At 47.9% G+C, this 25,017-nt stretch overlaps 1 protein-coding gene across 3 annotated transcripts in view; it reads left to right on the top strand.

Annotated features, from left to right (window-relative positions):
• The window catches only part of KATNIP (katanin interacting protein), a 193,977-nt gene that overhangs the window by 80,077 nt on the left and 88,883 nt on the right, over positions 1 to 25,017 (top strand). For all 3 annotated transcript variants that reach the window (XR_013334225.1, XM_077760457.1, XM_077760456.1), the window contains 2 exons: positions 16,061 to 16,322; positions 23,279 to 23,410. Coding sequence is in view for 2 of the 3 variants with exons in the window: in XM_077760457.1 (XP_077616583.1) it covers positions 16,061 to 16,322; positions 23,279 to 23,410 (394 nt within the window). In the remaining variant the exon portion in view is untranslated. The remainder of the gene's footprint in view (positions 1 to 16,060; positions 16,323 to 23,278; positions 23,411 to 25,017) is intronic.

The raw sequence follows: 25,017 nt of genomic DNA, 5'->3' as shown, positions 1-25,017 counted from the left end.
AGGGATGGAATTTAGTGATTCATCACTTACACATAACATCAAGTGCTCATCCTTTTTTTTTTTTAAATTTTTTTACTGTTTCTTTATTTTTGAGAGAGAGACAGAGGTGAGCATGGGGAGGGGCAGAGCGAGAAGGAGACACAGAATCTGAAGCAGGTTCCAGGCTCCGAGCTTTCAGCACAGAGCCCGACGTGGGGCTCGAACCCACAAACGGCGAGATCGTGACCTGAGCCGAAGTCAGACGCTTAACCAACTGAGCCACCCAGGCGCCCCCATCCAGTGCTCATCCTAACAAGTGCCCTCCTTAATGCCCATCACCCATTTAGCTCATTCTTCCACCCAACACCCCTCCAGCAACCCTCAGTTTGTTCTCTGTATTTAAGAGTCTCTTATGGTTTGTCTCCCTCTATTTTTATCTTATTTTTGCTTCCCTTCCACTATGTTCATCTGTTTTGTTTCTTAAATTCCATGTACACGTGAACTCATATGATATTTGTCTTTCTCTGACTTATTTCACTTAGCATAATACACTCTAATTCCGTCCACATTGTTGCAGATGCCAAGATTTCATTCTTTTTGATCACCAAGTAAATATTCCATTGTATACATGTACTACATCTTCTTTATCCATTCATCAGTCACTGGACATTTAGGCTCTTTCCATTATTTGAATATGGTCGATAATACTGGTGTAAACACTGGGGTGCATGTACCCCTTCGAACTAGCATTTTTAAAAATCCTTTGGATAAATACCTAGTTGTGTAATTGCTGGATTGTGGGTAGTTCTATTTTTAATTTTTTAAGGAATCTCCATACTCTTTTCCAGAGTTTGCACTCCCACCAGCAGTGTAAATTTCCCTTTGTCTACATTCTCACCAACATCTGTAGTTTCCTGAGTTGTTTATATTAGCCATTCTGACAAGTGTGAGGTGGTGTCTCATTGTGGTGTGACTTGTATTTCCCTGACCATGAGTGATGTTGGGCATTTTTTCATGTGTCTGTTTGCCATCTGAATGTCTTCTTTGGAAAAGTATCTATTCGTGTCTTTTGCCCATTTCTTCAAAGGATTATTTGTTTTTCGGGTGTTGAGTTGTAAGTTCTTCATAGATTTGGATACTAACCCTTTTTCTGTTATGTCATTTACCAATCTCTTCTCTCATTCCGTTGGTTGCCTTAGTTTTGCTGATTGTTTCCTTTGCTGTGTAGAAACTTTTTATCCTGATGAGGTCCCGATAGTTCATTTGTGCTTTTGTTTCCCTTACCACTGGAGACATGTCAGGTAAGAAGTTGTTGTGGCTGAGGTCAAAGAAGTTGTTGCCTGTTTTCTCCTCTAGGATTTTGATGGCTTCCTGTCTTTCAGATCTTTTCAGTTCTCTCATCCATTTTGAGTTTATTTTTGTGCATGGTGTAAAAAAGTGGTCCAGGTTCATTCTTCTGTATGTTGCTGTCCAGTTTTCCCAACACCATTTGCTGAAGAGACTTTTTTTCCATTGGATATTCTTCCCTGGTATGTCATAGATCAGGCCATACATTTGTGCATCCATTTCTGGGTTCTCTATTCTGTTCCATGGATCTATATGTCTGTTTTTGTGCTATACTGTCTTGATGCTCACAGTTGTATAATACAGCTTGAAGTCCCAGATTGTGATGCCTCCAGGTTTGGTTTTCTTTTTCAACATTACTTTGGCTATTCAGGATCTTTTCTGGTTCCATACAAATTTTAGGATTGTTTGTTCTAGCTCTGTGAAGAATGCTGGTCTTATTTTGATAGGGATTGCATTGAATATGTAGAGTGCTTTGGGTTAGTATGGACATTTTTTTTTTTAAATGTTTTATTTATTTCTAGGAGAGAGAGAGAGAGACAGTATGAGCAGGGGAGGGTCAGAGAGAGAGGGAGTCACAGACTGAAACAGGCTCTGGGCTCTGCGCTGTCAGTCAGCACAGAGCCCAACTCAGGGCTCGAACCCACGAACCGCGAGATCATGACCTAAGCGAAAGTCGGACGCTTAACCGACTAAGCCACCCAGGCGCCCCATAGTATGGACATTTTAACAGTATTCGTTCTTCCAATCCATGAGCATGGAATGTTTTTCTGTTTCTCCCTTGCTGCTTTTAAAGTTACCTCATCATCACTACGTTTTGCTATTTTAATTACTGCATGTCTTTTTTTAAAGTTTGTTTATTTTGAGAGAGAGAGAGAAAAAATGCACAAGTGGGGATGGGGCAGAGAGAGAGAAGGAGAGAGAAAGAGAATCCCAAGAAGCTCTGTGCTGTAAGCACAGAACCTGATGCAAGGCTCAAAACCATGAAGTCCCGAGATCATGACCTGAGCCGAAGTCAAGAGTCAGATGCTTAACCAACTGAGCCACTGAGGCACCCCTAATTACAGCACGTGAACCTCATTGGATTGATATTGTTGGGGGCTCTCTGCCCCCTGGATCTGGATTTCTGTTTCCCTCCCTAGTTTTCAGCTATTATTTCTTCAAATAAATTTTCTCTCTCTTCTGGGATCCCTATATTGTGAATGTTATTATGGTTGATGGTGTTGCTGAGTTCCCTTTTCTGTTTCATTTTTTTGGTTTTCATTATTTATTATTATTCTTTTCTCTCTCCTGTTCACCTTGATTGCTTTCCATGGCTCTGTCCTCTAGGTTGTTGATCCATTCTTCTCCTTCTTCTAGTCTGCTGTTTATTTCCTCTAGTGTATTTTTAGTTTCATTTACTGAGTTCTTCATCTCTGATGGTTCATTTTTACTTTCTATCTGTTTGTTGAGTCTCACTGAAGTCCTCCACTCTTAAATCCAGTGAGTATCTTTTGAACCATTATTTTAAATTTCCTTCCAGGCAGGTTACTTATCGCTGTTTCATTTATGTCTCTTGCTGTGATTTTGTCCTATTCTTTCATTTGGGAATATTCTGCTGCCTCCTCATTTTGTCTCTGTCTGTTTCCGTGTGTTACGAAACTTGGCTTCATCTCCTGCTCTTAAAAGTAGTGGCCTTATGGAGAAGAGGCCCTGTCGTGACCCGTGGCTCATTGTCTCCTGTTTTTTGAGAGCTGGTGCTTCAGGGTGTCTCCTATGTGTTGCATGCCCCATGCTGTTGTAACTAAGCCAGTTTCCATCAGTCCGGTCATCTTTAGTGGCTCTCTTTGCCTGTTTAGGGCAGGGTTTGTTCCCTGCGGTGTTAGTGGGCCAGAGTGGGGCTGCCTTGGGCTTGAGTGGAGTCAGAGCAGGCATTTGCCAGAGATGCAGTCGTACCGAATGACAGGATGCTTTCCCTGTGCGGCCCCCTGAGAAGCTTTTGTTGGTGGGCAGGGCCTGTGGTCAGACCAGATGTCTGCCCCCAGTTCACTGCTGGGTCTGCAGTCGGAGTGGTATATGTGGTTACCTCCACCCCGCCGCCACTGCACCCGGGGCAGGAGTCACCTTTAGTGCCACTAGCGCCTCATGGGGCTGTTTGCACACTGCCAGGCTGTGGCAACACGTGGGACGAGATCCAGCCAGGGGCATATCGGAGGGGGCCTGTCCGTGGGAGGACGCCGGGCTGCCACACTGTCAACAAGCCAAGTGGGAATGATTGGCCCTGGGCTCTTCCCACAGGTGTCCACATGTCCAGGCTGCGGTCAGGGGAGGGAAATGGCACTGGCCGTCTCCTTTGTTCCTGGAGAAGTCTCCTAAAGGTCCCTGCCCCTCCCGCACACACTCCAAGGTTGATAAACAAGTCCCCTTCATGGCCACCCCAGGCATTTTTGAGACTGCTGCTTCTGCACTGTATCTCCACGGACGTGTTTTTGTGCTGTCTCTTTAACGGCCGGAACTCAGTTTCCCCTCGCCTTCGTGGCTCTCCCAGAGCTGAGCCACCGAGCTTTAACGTTCCAGGTATGAAGTCTCACTGATGATAAGAACTCACAAGGTTTGGCCCCTCTGGGTTTCAAAGTCCAATGTTATGGGGACTCATCTTCCCCTTGAAGGTTCCCTGCTTGGGGTGCCTGGAGTGAGGGTCTTTTCTTTCCCTCTGCCGCACCTGCAGTATCCTTCCCTCGGTCACTCCCACTGATAGTCCTGCGGGTGCGTTTAGCCCCTAACTGTCTCTGCTTTTCCTACCTTCTTTGATGTGACCTCTTTGAATTTAGCTGCCTGCTCTGCCAGTCTTCGGGTCATTTTTTCTGGGTTATTTACACTGAGGGGGGTGTTATCCAGTTGTATCTGTGAGACGAAGTGAGCTTAAGGTCCCCTAATCTGCCATCCCCGGAAGTCCTGTTCTATTCTGGATGAGAAAATTTTTATTCTGAGCATGCACTCTCCCGTCTGCCCTGGTCCCCACCACTCCCTAATGTGTGACCCTCGGCCTCACATTGCCATTGTATGCTACGTTACATCATCTGAAGCCATTGGAGCCTGTGCCTCCTGTTTTACAGAGTAAAAAGAGCTAGTGGCTGAGATTCAGCAAGCCTTGAGAGGGTATTTGGGGGTTTACGTACACTTTGGGGTGCTGGCCAGGCCACGTTGCTTCTGAACCCCCTTTCCTCTCATTCAACAAGAAGGGGTAGATCAGATATTTCCTGTGCCTGTCAGCTCTGACATTGTAAAGCCTTGATGGAGTTTATAGGAAAATCCTGCTCCTGATCACAGTATACACAGGCTTAGAGGTTGCATAATATTCATGGAGTGTCCCCTTACCCCGGGGACTCTTGCTGTAGGTGGTAAGAAAGTTACACATTCAGGGCTTGCAACACCCTTCCCTCAGCCCAGATCTGAGCCTCCTGATGGCAGAGATGTGCATTGGCTCTGCCTCTGTATCGCTGGTCCCCAGCAAAGTGCCTGGCCTGGAGTTCGTTTGCAAATAAATCTTCATAAGTCAAGTGAATTGAATCATCTGCTGATTTAGTCAGTCAATGTGAGGGGGTGGTGTGGATATTGATTAGGCGCCCTGGCCGGCCCACACGAGCTGAGTGCAGTCATCACATCCCGGCGACAGTATTTTCCAAACTATGAGTCAGAGTTTGGAATCTAGCACATAATCTGACAAAGACTCTTACTCTGCTTGTGGTAGAAGAATCCTTTTGGGGGATGGAGTTTGGATCCCGAAATATAGGGATTGCTGGCACATGATGCCAACTGAAATGAATATTTTATCTTATTTTAATTTTTTAATGTTTATTTATTTTAGGGAGACAGAGTATGAACAGGGAAGGGGCAGACAGAGAGGGAGACACAGAATCTGAAGCAGGCTCCAGGCTCTGAGCTGTCAGCACAGAGCCGGACGTGGGGCTCAAACTCACGAACCACGAGATCGTGACTTGAGCCGAAGTCAGACACTCAACCAACCGGGCCCCCAAAATGACTATTTTAAATGACGGGAGTGAGGCAGGCAAGTAGCAAGCACAGCCCTTGGCCTGGGTGTCAGGGCCTGGTGGGGAGCGGTGGGGATGTAGAGAACATTGTTGACACAGCTTGATTGTCGTGCGGACACAGGAGCCCGGGGGTACCGGGCTTTCTAGTTTTAAGAGAAGCCAGGTGTCTGGGTTTCCTTGTGTTCAGTTCCTCCCAGTTTTTTTATTTTTGTTTTTTTAATGTTGATAACTGATTCACTATTTTTTATAGATCAAACAAAATATATAGCTGGCCATATTTGGCCCGAGACTGCCAGCTTGCAACTTTCGGTTTGGATAGCTTTGTTCCTGGTGAGAGGAGGCAGAGTTCTTTCTCTGTTCTAGAGAAATTTGAGTTAGCCTGTCTGGTACTCAGAGCCATGGGGGTGGGGGGCGGGGGAGGCACAAGGTGCCCTGAATGCACCCAGAGATGCCCAACTAGACAGCTCAGACCAAAGGACTGCCTGGCTGATGGCATCAGGCAGGGTGCTGGGCAGGAGGGTCAGGCAGCACAGGCCAGCAGTGCAGGAATTATTCAGTGACGAGCATGAATGATTCATGTGGAATGATGCTGAACAAGCATCAACTACCCATGAAGTGCAGGTCTAGAAGCGAGAGACGTAGTGATTCTTTCATCCGCTAGAGCATTTCTATAAGTGAAGACACCGACCGGATTGTATCCGAGTTACTAATGCATCTTTTTCAATCTTAATGAAAGTAAAGAATAACCAACCTCTGCATCACTATTGGAATAAATAATGTCATTTGCTTCTTGCATTTATAGCCTACTTAGGATTTCTTAGGTATTTTTACATTATTTCGAGTTATTTAATACAACATCTAATATATGAGTGCCTTCTCATTAGAAAAGAGTCAAACAATTCAGAATGAGTAAAATGTGAAAGGCTCTCTCCACCTACCTAGCTGAGCTGTGCCCAGCTTTTAGTTTTATTGAGCATGTTTACTTTATTTCATCATTTATTTATTCATTCACTCTTTCATTTATTGGCTTCTATTTTGGTTCATTTCTACTTTTATCTTGATTCTTTCCCTAAATGTTTTGGTTTAATTTATTGCTTTGGTTCTCTCCCTACCTCCACTTTATAACTTCAGTCTGTTAAGTTAAATGTTTAATTCATTTGTTTTCTGTCTTCTGTCTTGTCTTCTAATATAACAATTTTAAGGCTATACATTTTCCTCCAAACACTGCTTTGTCCTTATCCTGCAAATTTTGCTATGTACATAGTGTCTTCGTTGTCATTTATTTCTATTTGGTTTGTGATTAGGGGTGGAGAGGGTTCCCTCTTTATTCAGAAAAGTTCTTACAAATGTTCTAAGTAAATAGCCTTTTTATCTGTTGTTGTTTTGCTGTCCTTTGTGTTACTTTCTAATTTTATTACATTAAGATCAGAGGATGGCTTGTTTGGTTTCTGGTTTTTGGAAGTTTGTGAGGTTTTCATTTGTGGTCTACCAGATCATTTTTATGGATGCTCCATGATCTTTCAAAAGAATAATAATTATTTTCCTTTTGATACAAAGTTCTCAGTGTATCTACTTAAAAAAGTTTTTCTTAACATTTATTTCTTTTTGAGAGACAGAGACAGAGCATGAGTGAGGGAGGGACAGAGAGAGAGAGGGACACATAGAATCTAAACTGGGCTCCAGGCTCTGAGCTATCAGCACAGAGCCTGATGCAGGGCTCGAACCCACAAACCATAAGATCATGACCTGAGCCGAAGTCAGATGCTTAACTGACTGAGCCAACCAGGTGCCCCTCAATGTATCTATTAAATCAAGCTATTTCCTGAATTATCTAATCTGGTGAGTCTTCATAGTCCCAGACCACTTATATCAGAATCCCCTGGGCTGCTTATTAAAACTGTGAAATCTCCCACTAAAAGACAGAATTGGATCTAGGGAGGTAAGAGATGGACTGTTTGAAATCTGCATTTTCAGTAAGACTTATAGGAAATTTTTATGCTCAATAGCAAACTACTTTAAGAGATCCTATTTCATTTTTATTTAATCTGGTTGATTTCTGTTAACTTGTCAAGTTTCCTTTTTATTTCTCTGTTGCTTTATATATTTCAAATCACTGTTATTATGTGCATATAGAGTCAAGATATTTTTCTTATAGATTGTATCTTTTATCTATATGAATATATCACTATCAATATCTGTCCCATTTAAAGTGGTAGGTATACCTTTTCAATTTGAAGGTTTGTGTCTTACTTTAGCACTGGAAAATTTTCTATTATTATTATTATTGCTACTATTATTTTCCATTGTGTCTGTTTTATTCTCTGGAGCTTCTGCTGCACAAACATTGGCCCGTATCTATCCTTTCAAGTCTCTTAGTTTTTCTTTCATACTATTTTTATCTTTTTGTACCATGTTCTTATAAAACTGTTTGGCTTGATTTTCTAACACTTCTTTTCTTTCTTTCTGCTATTTAGTTTATTTCTTAAAATTTTTCATAGAATTAAAACTTTTAGGATCTCTAGTTGTTTCTTTTTCATGGATGAAATGTCTTCTTAAATCTCTCCAGGGATATTAATACTCTGTATTCTAAGGTCTTCCTCTATTTGTTTTATTAATTCTCTTTCATTGGGTATTAGTTCTTTTGTTAATTCAGTGCCTATCTTTCAACATGTGGATTTTCCCCAAATGTTTGCTCATGGTTGTCTGCTCATTTTTGTATTTGAGAATCCCACTCCCTCTGCCCATTCTGTTTTATGTAAAGTGACCGTGGTGATTGTGGGGTTGAGATGCAACATGTTCTTGGATGTTGTATACCTTAGGTATGGGAGCTCCTGCCTCCCTTGGGGTCGGTGACTTCCTGAGGCACTGCCCCGCCTTCCTGTCCCAGAGTCCACACTCTGGGCTCAGCCTGTGGGTGAGCGCCTCTATACTTAATATGCTGGGGAGGAACCAGCAGCCCTAAAAGCAGCCTCCTAGTGAATGCCCCAGGGCTTCCTCTCTCTGTGTCTTGACTTTGGACTCTACACAAAGACACCTGTACCACTCCTTCTAGAGATAATATTACTGCCCGTGTTTCTGTCTGAAGTTTCCCTTGCCTTTAGTTAGTCATAGATGTGATTTCTGCTCTACCTTTCAGGCATTCCTCAAAAGTTCTCGTTGGCTGACAGCACTGTTTTTCTCTATCCCCTTATCCTTGTGCAGTTTCCTATAGCCAGTCCCCGCTCTGGGCAGGCTCAGGTGATGCTGTGTAGCTCAGGCGTTTGTTAAGGGACTCACAGCCCAGGAAGCAGGTGGGCAGCCTCTCATGCCCTTCTCCTTCCCTGGCCTTGCTCTTTCCCTTACGTCACCCCACTCCCTAAGGCAAGGATAGATTTGTTCTTCATAATGATAGATGTTTGAGACTGAACTCCACGGTACTTCATCAATAAATTTAGCTTTAAATGAAAATTAGTAAAAGACAAGCCAAGGTTGAATGGGACAGTAGGAAAGTATCAAAAACTAAGCACCACACGGGCATTGGAAACATGTCACGTATGGCTCAGATTTTCGAGCCATAGTTCTGCCAGAACTGGCGTGGGGAAAGGTGATTTCAGAAATACACAGTGTGGACCCTCAACTTAGGGCTCAAGTCACTTTATTCTGGGAAGCTTGTGATCCAGGAGCCGCCAGGTTTGAGGCATGGGTTGGCAAGCTCCAGGGTTGGGTTCTCGAAGCCTGTTGCCCTTGTAATTTCTTCTAAAATGGCTATTTTTGTCGCCATATTAGAAATTCCATGAGAACAGACACTGTCTGCCCAGTTCATTCCTCTATCCCTCATATTTAACAGTCAGACACACTTATTGGGATAAATACACTCCACGGTAAAATATTTGTCGAATAAACGAGTAAATGAAAAGAAAAACAAATTAGTCAATTAACCTCTCGATGCGGGGTAAAAATCCTTTCTGGACCAGGCAGATTAATATAAATGTGCACCATGGTTCATATAAGGCAATAGGCATGAGTGGGAGTTATTACAGCTAATGGTGCATATCGGACTTAAAGCATTTGAAATCCCAATTTTATCAATCTGCCAACCGACTAAAGGACATTATTGGGGGTTGGTTGGTGGGGATCCCGGGGGCCGGCTGCAGGTCAGTGACCTCCACCCCAGAGCCCACCACTTCCTCTCAAAAACTGTCAGCATGTCCATTGTGACTTCGTGGTCTAAACATCCGATCTTCCCGTAGGCAAAATCGGGAGGATCTGAGACCTAAAAGTGAATATGCTGTCATCTCAATTTGAAGTTTTCTGTAAAAGCAAGACCTCTGGTAGAGCAGTCACGGAACCCTGATTCATAGCTATTATCTCATTGCAGTCCGTTAGCAGCCTTGTCAGGTCGCCAGGCCGCATTTTCCCACATTAGAAGTGGGGGGGGGGATGCTTTTGGCCCAGAGATTTGCTTGGGGACACAGGGTGGCTGGAGTGGGGCCCAGACCCCAGGCCCAGAACTTAGACCCAGCTGTTCCCTTTTCTGAAGGTCATAAGAGGTTTAATGCTCCATCCACTCACACTTAGCATGCACTTGAGCACGTTCAGTGGCCTCAAGGCAGCTTTGTGTCGAAAGCTCTTACAGGCGGCTTTCCTCAATTCCATACAAAGCGAAGGACAGTCACAGGGCACCTCACTTCCATCCTGCGCTAGAGACTACTTGCTTCCAGCGCGGTGGTGCCAGGCAGGGAATAAACATAGTCACGCGGTGACAAGCCCGGACTTTGGAGTCAGAGAGCCATTCATCCAGACGGGCTCTGCCGTTGCTGGCTGCGTGACCCTGCCCTGGTACTTAGATTAGGTGCCCTGAGCCTAGAAGATAAGGACCACCGGGATGGTGAGAGGCAGCATGAGATAAGGTGGGTGGAGAGGTTGGCATGGTGGCCCATGTGTAACAAAAGCTCTGTAATTGGTAGCTGCCGCCGCCCTTGATATTACTGTTACTGGCAACATTTCCTGTTTTATGGCGCCTGGGTCCCCTCTTTTCCTAGCCCAGCAAATAGAGGCAGATCAGGCATGTGAGGCACTAATCCACTGACCATCAAACCCCTGCCACATTTTAGCTGGTGGTCCGGGGTCTATTCCTCCCTCCGCCTCCCCCCTGGCCCCTCTGTACAGAGGGCTATCTGTTGCAAGGGTGTGAACTTGACATTTTCAATACCGAACACTGAGGGGCGCCTGGGTGGCTCAGTTGGTTAAGCATCCGACTCTTGGTTTCCGCTCAGGTCATGATCTCACGGCTTGTGAGTTTGAGCCCGGTATCTGGCTCTGTCCTGACAATATGGAGCCTGCTTGGATACTCTCTCTGTCCCTCTCTCTCTACCCCTCCCCTGCTCGCTCACTCTCTCTCTCTCTCTCCAAAATAAATAAATAGAAACTTAAAAAAAATTTAAGCACTGAACACTGAAATCACAAGATTGTAAAGCAAAGCTCTACAGTGTGTTTCATGGAGAAATTTCTGGATGACAGCTTCAAAGCAACCAGTAGATCCCCCTGCATGCTATTCCTTTGAAGTGCCGGCAGGTTGGCTTTCAAAGCGACCAGTCCAAGGTTCTCATCTTTCCAGATGGAAAGATTTTGAACGGCTTTCTCGGGGGAGTATTGCTACTTACTCTGTCTCCCCTTTGCCCCTGAACAGATGGTTTTCAATCACGCAGGCATTATAAGAGCATAGGTTCCTAAAGTTAGCTCACCCAGTGCGAGCAACTGTATTATTTTCCTATGTGAAGATACCAGCCTTGCAGAATCTAGGCTTTTTTTTCATATGTATTTTGTAAATACACTTAAGGCATTGAAATTTGCACTAATTTAACTGAAGCAAAAGCCAAATTGAAATGGGAGGAATGACTGAGTTCAAAATTTTTTTTTGGTTCTAAATATTCTTTTATTTTTGAGAGAGAGTGAGAGTGAGTAAGCATGCGTGAGGAGGGGAGGGGCAGAGAGAGAGAGAGAGACAGAGGATCCAAAGCAGGGTCTGTACCAACAGCACAGAGCCCAACGTGGGGATTGAACTCCGGAACCATGAAATCATGACCTGAGTTGAAGTTGAAAACTTAACCAGCTGAGCCATGCAGGTGCCCTGAAATTCACATTCCTTGATCACAAGAGAGGTTTTTAAAAATATCTCATCGGGGGCAGCTGGGTGCCTCAGTCGGTTAAGCATCCAACTCTTGATTTTGGCTCAGGTCATGATCTCACGGTTTGTGAGTTCAAGCCCCACACCAGGCTCTGCACTAATGGTGCAGAGCATGCTTGGGATTCTCTCTCTTCCTCTCTTTCTGCCTCTCCCTCTCCCTCTGTCTCTCTCTCAAAATAACTAAACATTTAAAATTTTTGAAAAATATTTCCGGTTTAATAAATTATGAAAAATAATAGTAACAGGTCAGTGTTGCCATTTTTAAAAACTCTGTGTTTCCATTTAAGGTGGACTTGGAATAACCGGCTGCTATGGAAAATGAGGTCAGGGGTCCGCCCACACTGCCTGCCCTCCTCTGGCTTTTGTTAGCTAAGCTCAGGCCTTAGGTTTAGAGCAGCGCATTCTGGCCCATGACCCAAGTGTGCGTAATTGTCTAGTATTTATTTGGTCTCTAAATGGGTTCTGTGTTTACCGTCAGACCTTTTACCACAGTCTCCAACTTCGTGTTCTTTATTTTGGTTTCACCCTGCATTGTTTGGATTGCGTTTGGGGAGGGTTTTTTTCATGAGAAAGGTTCCCAGGTGCTATAGTCCCTGAGTTTCTCCCTGTTAGAATTGGTGGCCTATTTTTCTTTCTTTCTTTCTTTCTTTCTTTCTTTCTTTCTTTCTTTCTTTCTTTCTTTCTTTCTTCCTTCCTTCCTTCCTTCCTTCCTTCCTTCCTTCCTTCCTTCCTTCCTTCTCTCTTTCTCTCTCTTTATTTCCTTCCTTCCTTCCTTCCTTCCTTCCTTCCTTCCTTCCTGACAGAGAGAGAGAGTGAGAGCGAGCAGTTGAGTAAGGGAGAGGGGCAGAGGGAGAGAGACAGAATCCTAGGCAGACTTCATGCTCAGTGCAAAGACTGACATGGAGTTCAATCCCATGATCCTGGGATCATGACCAAAATCATGAATTGGACGCTCAACTGCCTGAGCCACCCAGGCGCCCTGATGGCCTGTTGTTTTGACATCTGGACCACTTGACTGGATATTTTAAGTCAGACAGACACTGGTCCATCGTCTTCCTGAGTCAAGTGCTACTGCTTGCTGCTTTCTGAGTCACTCTTTGGGGGGACAAGATTAGATCTGGAATAGGGAGCATGTCAGACAGCTGGCTGTCCAGGGTCTGCCACCCACTGTCCCTACCACTCCTGTGGGGAAGTTACTTACTTCCAGAGTGAGGGACAGGATTTAAACATACATATAAATATATCATTTTCTCCTAATTACAAATTGGAAATATGCTTATAATTTAAAAAATAATAATAACAAGTAGGGGCTCCTGGGTGGCTTTATCAGTGGAACATCCAACTCTTGATTTTGGTTCAGGTCATGATCTCACAGTAATGGGTTTGAGGGTCTCTGTGTTGGGCTCTGTGCTAAGCATGGAGCCTGTTTGGGATTCTCTCTCTCCCTCTCTCTCTGCCCCTCCCCTGTTCACACTCTCTCTTTCTCAAAAATAAATAAATAAACATTTTTAAAAAGGTAAGACAAAGTGGAAAAGAAAGTTCCCCTAACGCCATCTCCAGAGAGAATACTGTTAGTAATTTGGTGACTGTTTTTCCAGTCTTTTTTTTTTTTTTAATTTTTTGAGAGAGTCAGAGCACAAGCGGGGGAGGGGCAGAGAGAGAGGGAAACACAGAATCTAAGCAGGCTCCAGGCTCTGAGCTGTCAGCACAGAGCCTGACGCGGGGCTCAAACTCACAGTGAGAACAGTGAGATCATGACCTGAGCTGAAGTTAGATGCTTAACCAACTGAGCCACCAAGGCGCCCCCATTTTTCCAGACTTTTTGTATGCATATTTGCACACGTGCACAGAAACGAATTTTTTAAATTGGATGTATTGTATATGCGCATTTTTTGACGTGCTTGTTTTTGCTTAAATGTATGTCTTCCTATCTCTCTGAGTAAGTGCATGAGATCTACCTCATTTTCGAGGCTCCATTGGTGCCCGCTCGACGTGCCATTGAACCCACGTCTTCTTTTCGCGTATTGAGATCATTCTCTATTATCAACGATCCCTCAATGATCTTTATATATTAACAGTGAAGGATAATTCTCAGAGAGACTTGGTCAAAGGGTATATACCCTTCATTTCTAGCCCGTCATTGTATACCCTACTCATTTCTAGCCCATCTTTGGTCATCTCTGCCTCCAAAATGCATCTCCAAATGCACCTGCTGTCCCCACCTCTGCAGCCACCTCCACCTTCCCCCCTGCTGCTGCTGCTGTACCACTTTCAAATTCCACTCGGTATTCAGGAGCCAGAGTGATCTATTTTTTTTTTTTTTTTTTTGAGAGAGAGAGAACATGAGCAGGGGAGGGGCAGAGAGAGGCAGAAAGAGAATCCCAAGCAGGCTCCGCACTGTCAGCGCAGAGCCCAACGCTCCCTGACTGTAGAATTTGGAGAGTACGAAGCCTTCTTGGATTCCGTCCTTCGTCTCTCCCTTTCGGTGCCAGCTGCGAGTGTTTCTGCTGGTATGCATGCCATTCTCAAAAACCATATGGTCTCCTATGTACTTCTCTGGGATTCCCTCCATGAGACAAGAGGTTGCTTCACACATCTTCCCTAGAGAATTTCCCTCTATCCCTGGCTTCTGCTGCGATGCCTGACAGGATGCAGGAGACCCATGTCTTCAGAGAGCCCTTGGTACGATTGAATACGCCAAACTTTGGAACCTTCTCAAGTGCTCGCAAAAGATTATGCAGCCTTGCCCCAGCTTTTCTCGAGAGCAGGTTTTTCTGACCATGAATCTCCTCATTTTAGCGTCTTGTGCGGCCCAGATAGACCGAGAGTTTCCCACATCATCAAATCTCAGTTCCACGTACCACTTCTCACGTAACCGTAGACACGGTTCAGCTAAGATCCTGCCACTACATTATGGGGATTCCTCCTTCCCTGGTTTCCCTAATGTGCCCCTTATGTCCCGAGTCCCCACAGGCACCATATTTGGCGTCCATCATATTTCTACCATCATCTTTTTACAATGATTTATCTAACATGATCAAAGTATTCCAGTGCCTCTCTGCCCTTCATGAACTGTCACTGATTCACGGGGTCCAGGGGCTAAGGCGTGGACATCTTTGAGGAGTCATTATTCAGCACACCACGAGTAACATTGGCTAATGAGTTTACTGGCCAACCACACACATCCAGCAAGCAACGTTGATTGCTTCTCGCTTTCTCAGAGCCATATTAGATAACACGAGCTATGGTGGAAGGATAGCGAGGCTGACTGGACACACTGGTTTGTGCTGAGAGTCTGTTTAACATTCTTGTCCCAGGGTAAGTGGACTGGTGCCCTTCTTCCCTTTAAAAGTATCCCGCTTGGTCATCAGTTTTCTGGTCATTCCAAGGGTAGATCTTCACGCTTGGCCTTTAGATTGTAAGTCTACCATCTCACGGAGATGAAACACGGGTTGAAACAAATGGCCAGGCAGTTATGGTTAAGTGCTAAATCTTATGCGATCTTAGGCGCTTCCAAACATCCTTCAATGCAAAGGATAGCCCTCCGCCCCCCGCGACTCTCTGCCAGACATTTTACCATCTGGAATTTCAGGATCATTTGGGGCCCTTTGGGGTTTCATATTCAACGTGTGGCCTCTGGACCAGCAGCATTAATGTCACCTCATTAGAAGTGCACCTTCTCAGGCCTCTGGGAGCCTGAGAAACTCCCCCAGAGCCCCCAAACCAAAACATTTGTAACACATGCATACGCACACATACGCACCCACGCATGCACATACATGCATGCACACACATGCATATGCACGTGCACACACATACACATGCACACATGCATACACACACGCACAGATGCATATGCACACACATACACACGTGCGTGCGTACACGCACACATGCACACACATGCTCACACGTACACACACGCACACACATGCACATGCATACACACATACATATTCACCCACATGCAAATGCACACGCACACACGCACACACATGCATTTGCACGCACACATATGCACACATGCGCATGCATATACACACGCACACACATGCACATGCATACACACATACATATTCACCCACATGCAAATGCACATGCACACACGCGCATACACACATGCATTTGCATGCACACATACGCACACGCGCACATGCATATACACACGCACACACATGCACACACATATACACGCGCGCACACATGCGTACGCACGCACACATGCACGCACACATGTATACACACATGCACACATACACACACGCACACATGCATAAGCACATGCACGCACACACTCTCCGTGACATCCCAGGCCTATGACCACAATTAATACTGTAATGACCTCCCTGCTGGGGAGTGGCTGATTTGTCCCTGCCTTTCTCATCTTCAGAGTGATGACAACACGTGTGTCGAGATGATGTTGGTAAATGTCCATTTGCTGGGAATTGTCCCTTAGTTCTAATGATCTATATTCAGATGACTTTTTCTCAAAGTAACATATTTCTTTTTATTTTTTGCCTCTCTTCTTGACTTTTGGCAGGAGCTAAGAAAAAGCCTGGAACTTAGTGTCAATCGACAAAGGAAACAAAAAGATGGTTCCAGCGACGAGTACGACTCTATCGAAGAAGATGTGCTCTCGGAGCCCGAGGAGCAGGCGCTGGGGGGTTACCCCAGAGATGACCCCGCCATTTCCAGCGGGGACTCGGTGCCGAAGGATGTCCCCAGGGACCAGGAGATGGAAGGACGCCCTCCCCAGGGCCCAGACACCCTCGTGGTGCTGGAATTTAACCCAGCTTCCAAAAGTGAGCTCCGTCTTACATGGCATTTCTTTGCCTTTGGCGTGTCTGGGTCTAATAGCAGGACTTGTGTTTCCGGCAGGACTTGGGGTTCAGTCTGGGGTGGACCGTCGCACAGGCCAGAGAGGTATATCCACCAGGTCTCTCCACCGATTGCAAGATGCAGGGACTCCCAGACGCCTACAGATGACCCTCAAGTTCCAGATGGCAGGTGTCCAGAAGCTAGTTTTGGGGGGCTGGCCTGTGCGTTGTAGGCAGCGTAGCAAGGTCGATGTGCCAGTTGGCTAGTGCATCCGCCATCAGCAGAAGGGACTGTATTGTCTTGAGTAACTGAGGCATCCAGGGCTGTTAGGGACTCTCCCGTCTCCTTGCCTACCCGCCTTCTCTTCTCCTTCCCTTCCTCCCTCTCATCTCTGCCTTCATTTGTCTTCGTACCATTCTGAGGTGGGCTCTTTACATGAAGACACAAAGTTGAGACATTGGATTAATGCCTCCATCAGAAAATGGATTTTTCTTCCTAAAAGTTCCAGGCCTGGCTCTTGAACCCACATTGGGTCACATCCCTGAACCTGTCACTGGGGCTCTGATTGACCAGGTCAAGCCAGTAAGGCTGTGGGTGTGGTCACTGCCAGCCAAACCTCCTGGATGGATTGTTGTTTCCAGAGGAAAGTCAAGGTGAATCTGAAGAAAGGGGAAGCTTGCTGGGCAGGCAGAAACAGCAGCTGTGCACGAGAGGAGGTTTTCCAGACAGGACCCTGGAAAGAAGAGTAAGGAAAACAGTTGATGAGGGGGGCGGGGAGGGGCCTACCTGTCACAGTCCCCATGCCTGGGCCTGAGCTGGCTTGGTCTGTGCCCACTCTTCCCTCTCCATTCCGAGCACATCCTTCTCAAAGCTGGGTATGCCACGTGCTCAGAACCAGATGTCAAGGCCAACCAGCTGGGAAGCGTGAGTGACCTTCAGGGAAGAGGAACGAGGGAATGTTTGAAATTAGGCAGAGTGTATCAGTCTGCTCGTGCTGCATAACAAAGTACCACAGACGCGCCAGGAGCTTAAACAGCAATAGAAACACATTTTCTTATAGTGCCGGAGGCTAGAAGTCCAAGGTCAGTCTGTCAGCTGGTTGTTTTCTCCTTTAGCCTCTCTCTTTGGCTTGGACATGGGCATCTTCTCCCCTGTGTCCTCACCTTTGTGTGTGCCTGGGTGTCCTAACCTCTTCTTCTTACAAGGACACCAGTCAGATTGGATTTGTGCCCACCCCGATCAACTCATTTTTCCTTAATTACCCTTTTAGAGACCCTGTCTCCAAATACAGTCACAGTCTGAGGGCCCAGGGATTAGGACTTGAACATATGAGGGTTTTTTAAATTAAATAATAATTGATTTTTGAGAGAGAGAGGCNCACTGGGGCTCTGATTGACCAGGTCAAGCCAGTAAGGCTGTGGGTGTGGTCACTGCCAGCCAAACCTCCTGGATGGATTGTTGTTTCCAGAGGAAAGTCAAGGTGAATCTGAAGAAGGGGGAAGCTTGCTGGGCAGGCAGAAACAGCAGCTGTGCACGAGAGGAGGTTTTCCAGACAGGACCCTGGAAAGAAGAATAAGGAAAACAGTTGATGAGGGGACGGGGAGGGGCCTACCTGTCACAGTCCCCACGCCTGGGCCTGAGCTGGCTTGGTCTGTGCCCACTCTTCCCTCTCCATTCCGAGCACATCCTTCTCAAAGCTGGGTATGCCACGTGCTCAGAACCAGATGTCAAGGCCAACCAGCTGGGAAGCGTGAGTGACCTTCAGGGAAGAGGAACGAGGGAATGTTTGAAATTAGGCAGAGTGTATCAGTCTGCTCGTGCTGCATAACAAAGTACCACAGACGCGCCAGGAGCTTAAACAGCAATAGAAACACATTTTCTTATAGTGCCGGAGGCTAGAAGTCCAAGGTCAGTCTGTCAGCTGGTTGTTTTCTCCTTTAGCCTCTCTCTTTGGCTTGGACATGGGCATCTTCTCCCCTGTGTCCTCACCTTTGTGTGTGCCTGGGTGTCCTAACCTCTTCTTCTTACAAGGACACCAGTCAGATTGGATTTGTGCCCACCCCGATCAACTCATTTTTCCTTAATTACCCTTTTAGAGACCCTGTCTCCAAATACAGTCACAGTCTGAGGGCCCAGGGATTAGGACTTGAACATATGAGGGTTTTTTAAATTAAATAATAATTGATTTTTGAGAGAGAGAGGCCAGGGGAGGGGCAGAGGGAGAGGGAGAGAGAGAATCCCACGCAGGCTCTGCACTCTCGGCACAGAGCCCAAAGCAGGGCTCAGACTCACAAACCGTGAGACCCCGACCTGAGCCGACATCAAGAGTTGGATGCTTAACAGACTTGAACCACCCAGGTGCCCCTTGAACATATGCATTTTGGGGAGACATAATAACAGGCGGCCCTGGAAAAGTCCACACCCTGTGGTTGATGCCTTCAGAGAAGTGAGCATTTGTCCCTCAGAAGGGCTCTCATTGCATTATCTCACCTCCGGACTTTTGCTTGGGCTGCTCCCTCTGTCCAGATGACCACATCTTCTCTCCCCTCCCCTCCGAACCCTGAACCCTGGCTCCCTGCTTTCTCTTCAAGACTCGGCTCCAGGGCCCTCCTTCCAGGAAGCCTCCTTTGCCCTCCTGGCACGGCCGGGTAGGTCGGTGCCTCCTCGGCTCCCACAGTGTCGTCATGATGCTGCTCTCGCCGTGGGCTCCCAGGTGTCTCTCTGCCCCTCTGATCTGTGAGCTCTGCCAGGGCACAGACCAGCGCTTCCCCTCCATTGCCTCCCTGGCAGGCAGCACTCACCTGGCACATTCAAGCCACCCAGGAGACTGTGGTCAAACCCGTGACGGCTTTATGCCCGCCTGCTACTGCACCCTGAGGGTGAGGAGGTGTTGACAGACTTGCAAGATGTGCTGGGGCTGCAAGCAGTGGCGTGTGTTTTCTACAAAGAGGGGAGAGGGTGGGGGGAGGGCTGTAAGGAGACTGTGCCAGCCCCCCATCCCGGAAACAGAGGGCACAACAGTCACTTGCGGGCTGAAGGACCAGGCCACAGACAGAGAACAGCTGGGCCCCCGGCACTATAGGAGAGGGATGCCGGAGCATGAAACAAAAAGCAAGAACATCACTTTCTTGACATTTGGCATTTTTTCACCATGAGCTCATTTGGCAGGCCTCATGCTGCCTACGGTGATGTCTGCCGTGGGCTGGGGCTGTCTCATCTGGAGCCACAGAGGGGTGGATGCGTGCCTCCAGGGGCCCCTCGTCTGCAGCTTCTGGCTGCTTAGTTAGCCCCAGCAGGAGGGCACATTCACGGAGAGGAGCAGGTGGAGGGTGATGGCCTTTGCAAGGTTGCCCCGGACCCCGGTGTGGTACTGGAATGCGAACTAATCCTCAACATTTACTCAGACACAGTCAATAGCGTCCTGAAGAGAGGTGCTTGGTTCTGGGCTGTTCATTTATTTTTCTCACTGGATGCATTTGTGCCCCAGGTACTGTGCTGGGACAAGAGAGGCCCAGTCTCTTCTCCTGGGGCACTTAATCCAAGCAAACACACAAACCAGTAATGACAATTGTCAACATTTGCAGAACCCTTACACACACATGCCAAGTACTGTTCCACGGGCATGACTCATGTAGTCCTTGCCACAACACCAGGGCAAACCCTGTCATTGCACTTGCTCAATGGATGGGGAAACTGAAGCACAGAGAGGTCAGGTAACATGCCCAAGGTCACACAGCTGTGGGGGACAGAGTGGGGTTAAGTCTGCAGGCGTCTGAGCCCAGAGCCTGAGCTCTTAATCACTAGGCTAAATAAATAAGCCAGGTAAAGTCACAAAGCAGTAGTTGGGCTTTGAGGAGCCAGTAAGTAATCTCGCTCTCTTCCCTCCTAATTGAAACAAATGGGAGATGGGTTTGGGAATCTGCTAGAAGGAGAGCAAACGATCCACCTTTCCAACTGAGAAGGGCCACATTGCTGCCATCAAGTAGGCTGACCTCCAATCCCAGATGCTGACAGAGCTGGGCCACTAATGGCACCATTGGGGGAGCGGGGGTGGGGGGGGGTGGTAAGGCGCATGTGCCCTGAGGGTGAGCCCGCTAGAGGAGGGAGGGGAGTGGCTGAGTTGAGCTCTGATGGCTTCCTGCCCGCCCTGTCCCATCCCACGTGTCCTCTTGTGAGTGAGGGCCAGCACGTGAGTGGCACAGAGAAAAGCAAAGTTATTTTTCCCAAAACTGGGAAGGCAAAGGCCAGGTCATGGGCCAGCTTAGGAATTTAGAGAGGAGGAGACAATGGTGCCCCAATAGCCTTGAACATGGTGAAGATTATAAAACAAGACATGGGTGGGGGGCTGAGTGTCAGAGAAGAGCCTTGCAGGCTGCAGTGGTCAGAGGAGGCTTCTCAGAGGAGACGATGGTGAAGCTGGGACGGACACGAGGAGGGAGCAGCTGTGGAACAGCATTCCAAGGGCCGGGAGTAGCGAATGCGGAGGGCTCGAAGAAGGAATGAGCTTGGCGCACCCGAGGACAGAGAAAGGGCCGGTGAGCGTGTGGGGAGTGTGGTGCGTGAGGAGGCTGGTGGGGGTCTCAGGCTACCTTCTGTGAAGACTCCAGGACTCCAGGGTAGCCCCAAGGGTCTGGGTCCTTTGGAGCCCTAGAAAATATCCTCGTGTAGACTTTGCATAGGCAAGGCAGGCCTGGGGGCCACGGTTTCGGAGGGTCATCTTATCCAGAGGAAGGGGTGGTAGACAGGGAATAACGTGCTTCAGGGCAGGGCTCCCAGCCAGGCGGGCCTGGCGAACACCCACTTCTATCGCTCTCTAGCTCTGTGACCTTGAGCCAACAGCCTGAACCTCAGAGCCCTATTCTGTAATAGTATGTATTAGTCCTCTGTCGCTGCTGTAACAAATGATGACAAACTCAGTGGCTTGACATGACACAAATTTATTATCTTAGAGTTCTATAGGCCAGGAGTTTGACATGAGCTCACTGGGCTAAAACCTTGGTGTCAGCAAGGCTGTGAGCTTCCTGGAGGCCCTGGAGGAAAATCTTTTCTGGCCTTTTCCAGCTTCCACAGGCTTCTGCATTCCTTGGCTCAGGGCCCCTCCCTCTGCCTTCGGAGCCAGCGGGGCCGAGTCCCTCTGTACCTTTCTTCCAGATCTCGTTTCCCTTTCGCCCTCCTCCTCTGCTGCCCTCTCCCCTGTGCCTGTGCGTGGATGTGTTTTATTGTGGTCAAGTACACACGGCACAGATTTACCATATTCACTGTTGAGAGCGCCATTTGGTATGTTGTTAAGGACAGTCACCATCACCACGATCTAGCTCCACAAGTTTTTCATTGTCCCAAACTGAAACTCTGTCCCTCTTCTACTTTTAAGGACACTGGTGGCTTCCATTGGATCCACTAGGATAATCCAAAGTGATCTCCCTCATTTAAGGTCAGCTGATCAGCAGTGTTGATCCCCCTTTGCCCTGTGACTGGGCGCCTCCCATCCCATCCACCCTTGCGATGTCCGGGGAGGGACCTGGCCCCGCGCCTGGGCACTTGGGGCCGACCCCAGTCAGGGCGGGCTGTCGCTCTTAGCAGCGGCTGCGTGTTTTCGGAATGTGGGGAGCCAGTCTTGTGGTCATTTGCCCCCTCCCTTCTTTGTCTTGTCCCATAGGACCTAGCGGGTCCTGAATGTCATCCTTGGGTCTACATTTCAGGCCGGCCAGGAGCAGTGACTTCCGAAGTATGTAGAGAAATACATTTCCTCCGTCAAGTCAGCAGGGGATGGGGGAGAGGTTGGTGGGGGACACCCCGCACGAGCCTGCAGACTCCATTCCGAGCCCCCGAGAATCCCATGGGGCCTGGATTCTGGGACTCCCTCTGCTCTGGGCCCCCAGAGGCCCCCGGGATGGCTCTGCTGGGACTCCTATGACATTGCCCTTCCGCAGACAGTTCCGGGGCCTCCTGCCTTCCCAGGCCAGGAAGTCCCGAGCCCTGGGACCTTGACTGATCTCCCAGCGGACAGGGTCAGTTCCACTCAGCCACCGGCCTTGCTGCCTGCCCGCTGGCCCGAGGACATCCTTCCCGTGCCCTTACACCTGCCTGGCCGGAGGCCCCGGCGCCATTTCCCCTGAGCTGGAGCCACTTGCTGACCTTCTGGAGTCAGAGGGGTTTTTGTGTTTTTGTGTGTGTGTTTTTGGTTTTTTGCCATCTCCACAAACCTCCTGTACTGTTTGAGGTGTTGTTTCAACCAGAACCGCTCTTTTCTTTCTCCGTCTCCCTCTCTGTTTCTCTCCCCCCGCCTTCCTTTCTCTTTCGTTCCTGTCTTTAATAGTTTTAAGATTGTTCTAAGCAATGATATAAATGAAAGCAAGGATTTGAAAGTTTGGTTACATGCTTTTTCCATGTGTGTTCACTGAAATAATCGCTTAAAAAAACGTTTGCCCACGTGGCATCTGGCATCGTTTCCTGTCCCCCCTCCCCCTCCCCCCCCCGTGGTGCAGGCACCTTACTTTGGGAAATGTTGGCTTGAAAGCATGGTCTGTGTGCCCTTCACTGTTCACACACTCTGTTCCCTGTGTCTGGAATGCCCCATCTCCATGCCTCTGGTCACATGCGGGTCACCTGTCAGGGCCCTCCTCCCTGTCTGCTGCACACCTGCTGGCCATGTGCTCCCAGATGCGTGACCTTCTGTGGCTCTGGAACCTTCTTCTCTCCCAGAAATGTTAAAATCTGAAAACCTATACCTAGAATGTATCCGAGAATGTTTCATTTATTTGCCAAAATGTACCGCATCATGCACACCTCTGTTCCCAACTAGCACAGTGCCTGGCACAGCGTAGGGGTTCAGCAAATGTTTGTTGAATGAATAAGTGACCAAACCAACAGATACCCAAGCAGAATACCCCAACCCTGCTTGTGCTCCGTGTTTGACATAGAAACCACTGTTTTCCTACAGGTAATAAGAAGGAAAGGAATTTGTCTGCTAAGCGGAAGGACAACGCTGAGGTTTTCATTCCCAGCAGACCCGAGTTGAACCTGAACCCCCACCCCTCTGCTGTGCTCCCAGACCAGGAGAAGGCATGTTCAAGTAAGAGTTCTGGCAGCGCCGGAGCAGGGCTGGGGCTGGGCCTGGGTCACTCTCAGGGGGATGTCGTGATAGAGTAGTCTTTGCTGTGTTAGCCTCTTCGTCAAGGCCCGAGCTCACCTTTCCTAAATGCATTGCTAGTCAAGCTCTCCAGAGAACCAGAACCATACAGTGTGTGTGTAAATGTCCAATCTGTAGGAAGAGCCAGTGTTGAGTACACAGGCCGTCACACCGGAAGGGTCAAAGTTGCAGGTGAAGTCCAAAGGCAGTCTTCTGGAGGATTCTCTCTTGCTTGGGAGAGGGTCAGTCTTTTTCTGTTCAATCGAGGCCCTTCAACTGATTGGACGAGGCCCACCCACATCTTGAAGGGTAATCTGCTTTATTCTCCACCTGAAATGTTACCCTCATCCAAAAACGGCTTTCGGGGGGCGCCTGGGTGACTCAGTCAGTTAAGCATCTGACTTCGGCTCAGGTCATGATCTCACAGTTTGTGGGTTCAAGCCCCGCGTCGGGTTCTGTGCTGACAGCTAGCTCAGAGCCTGGAGCCCGTTTCAGATTCTGTATCTCCCTCTCTCTCTGACCCTCGCCTGTTTATGCTATCTCTCTCTCTCTCCTCTCTCTCTCTCTCTCTCTCTCAGAAATAAATAAAACATTAAAAACAAAAACAAAAACAAAAACAGCTTTCGGAAACCAGAGTAGTGTTTAACCAGATATCTAGGTGCCCTGTGGCCCAGTCAAATAGACACATAAAGTCAGCCATCACAGCTATTCACTCGTTCAATAACCAAGGTGTGGCTCTAATTGAAAATCTATTTTAGTTTTGCTTTTGCTTTGAGGTGATTATTATTTTTTACTTTATATGGATGTTGATGCATGCCAATGGTACTGAATTCTAATCGTGCCAAAGAGATTATGGTGAAGTCAGCCTGTTGCTCTTCTAATGAGACGAGAGGCCACGTTCACTCAGTACTTACTGTGAGCCAGGCCCCACCGTCAGCTTTTGGTTATGTCATTTGTAATAAATTATAATCCTTACACACAGCCTTTGAGGGAGGTCCAGAGACTGTCCCCATTTCACAGATGAGGGCTGAGGCACAGAGCCAGTGATGAGCCACGCAGCTGCAAAGCGGCCGATGGAGGCGCCACGCCCTGTGGAGTGGCTCCGGGCTGTGTCCTGACCAGCAGACCCCTACCCTGCAGGCTGTAGATGGATCATTGCGGCCTGAGGCCCTGCTCAGATCTGGTGGTAGAGTGCCCCTGTGGAAGCCACTGGCTTCTGGTTTCTGCGACCCAAGGGACGTCAGAGAATCCAAGGCAGCCTGGTGTCCCAATAATTTGGAACCCTGGGGTGCCCTGGGCCAACTCCACCTCCAGCCGGCCCATCTGAGCCAGGGGCCCTGCCCCCTGTCGCTGAGGCATCCCATCCATCCTGGGGGTCCGGAGGGACCGTTTCCTGCAGGGACAGGCCCAGGGACCTGGCGGTGGGAGCCCCCTTCCCTCCCCACTGAGTCACAGTCTGACAATCTGCACACGTGCTCCCCGAGCCTGAGGCCTGGGCTCGAATGTCCCAGCAGCTCAGGGCAGACGGAAGAAGAGAAATAACAACAGCC

Source organism: Crocuta crocuta, unplaced genomic scaffold (assembly GCF_008692635.1).
Source record: "Crocuta crocuta isolate KB4526 unplaced genomic scaffold, BGI_CrCroc_1.0 scaffold73, whole genome shotgun sequence".
Classification (NCBI taxonomy): domain Eukaryota; kingdom Metazoa; phylum Chordata; class Mammalia; order Carnivora; family Hyaenidae; genus Crocuta; species Crocuta crocuta.
This window is presented reverse-complemented; position numbering and strand designations above follow the sequence as displayed.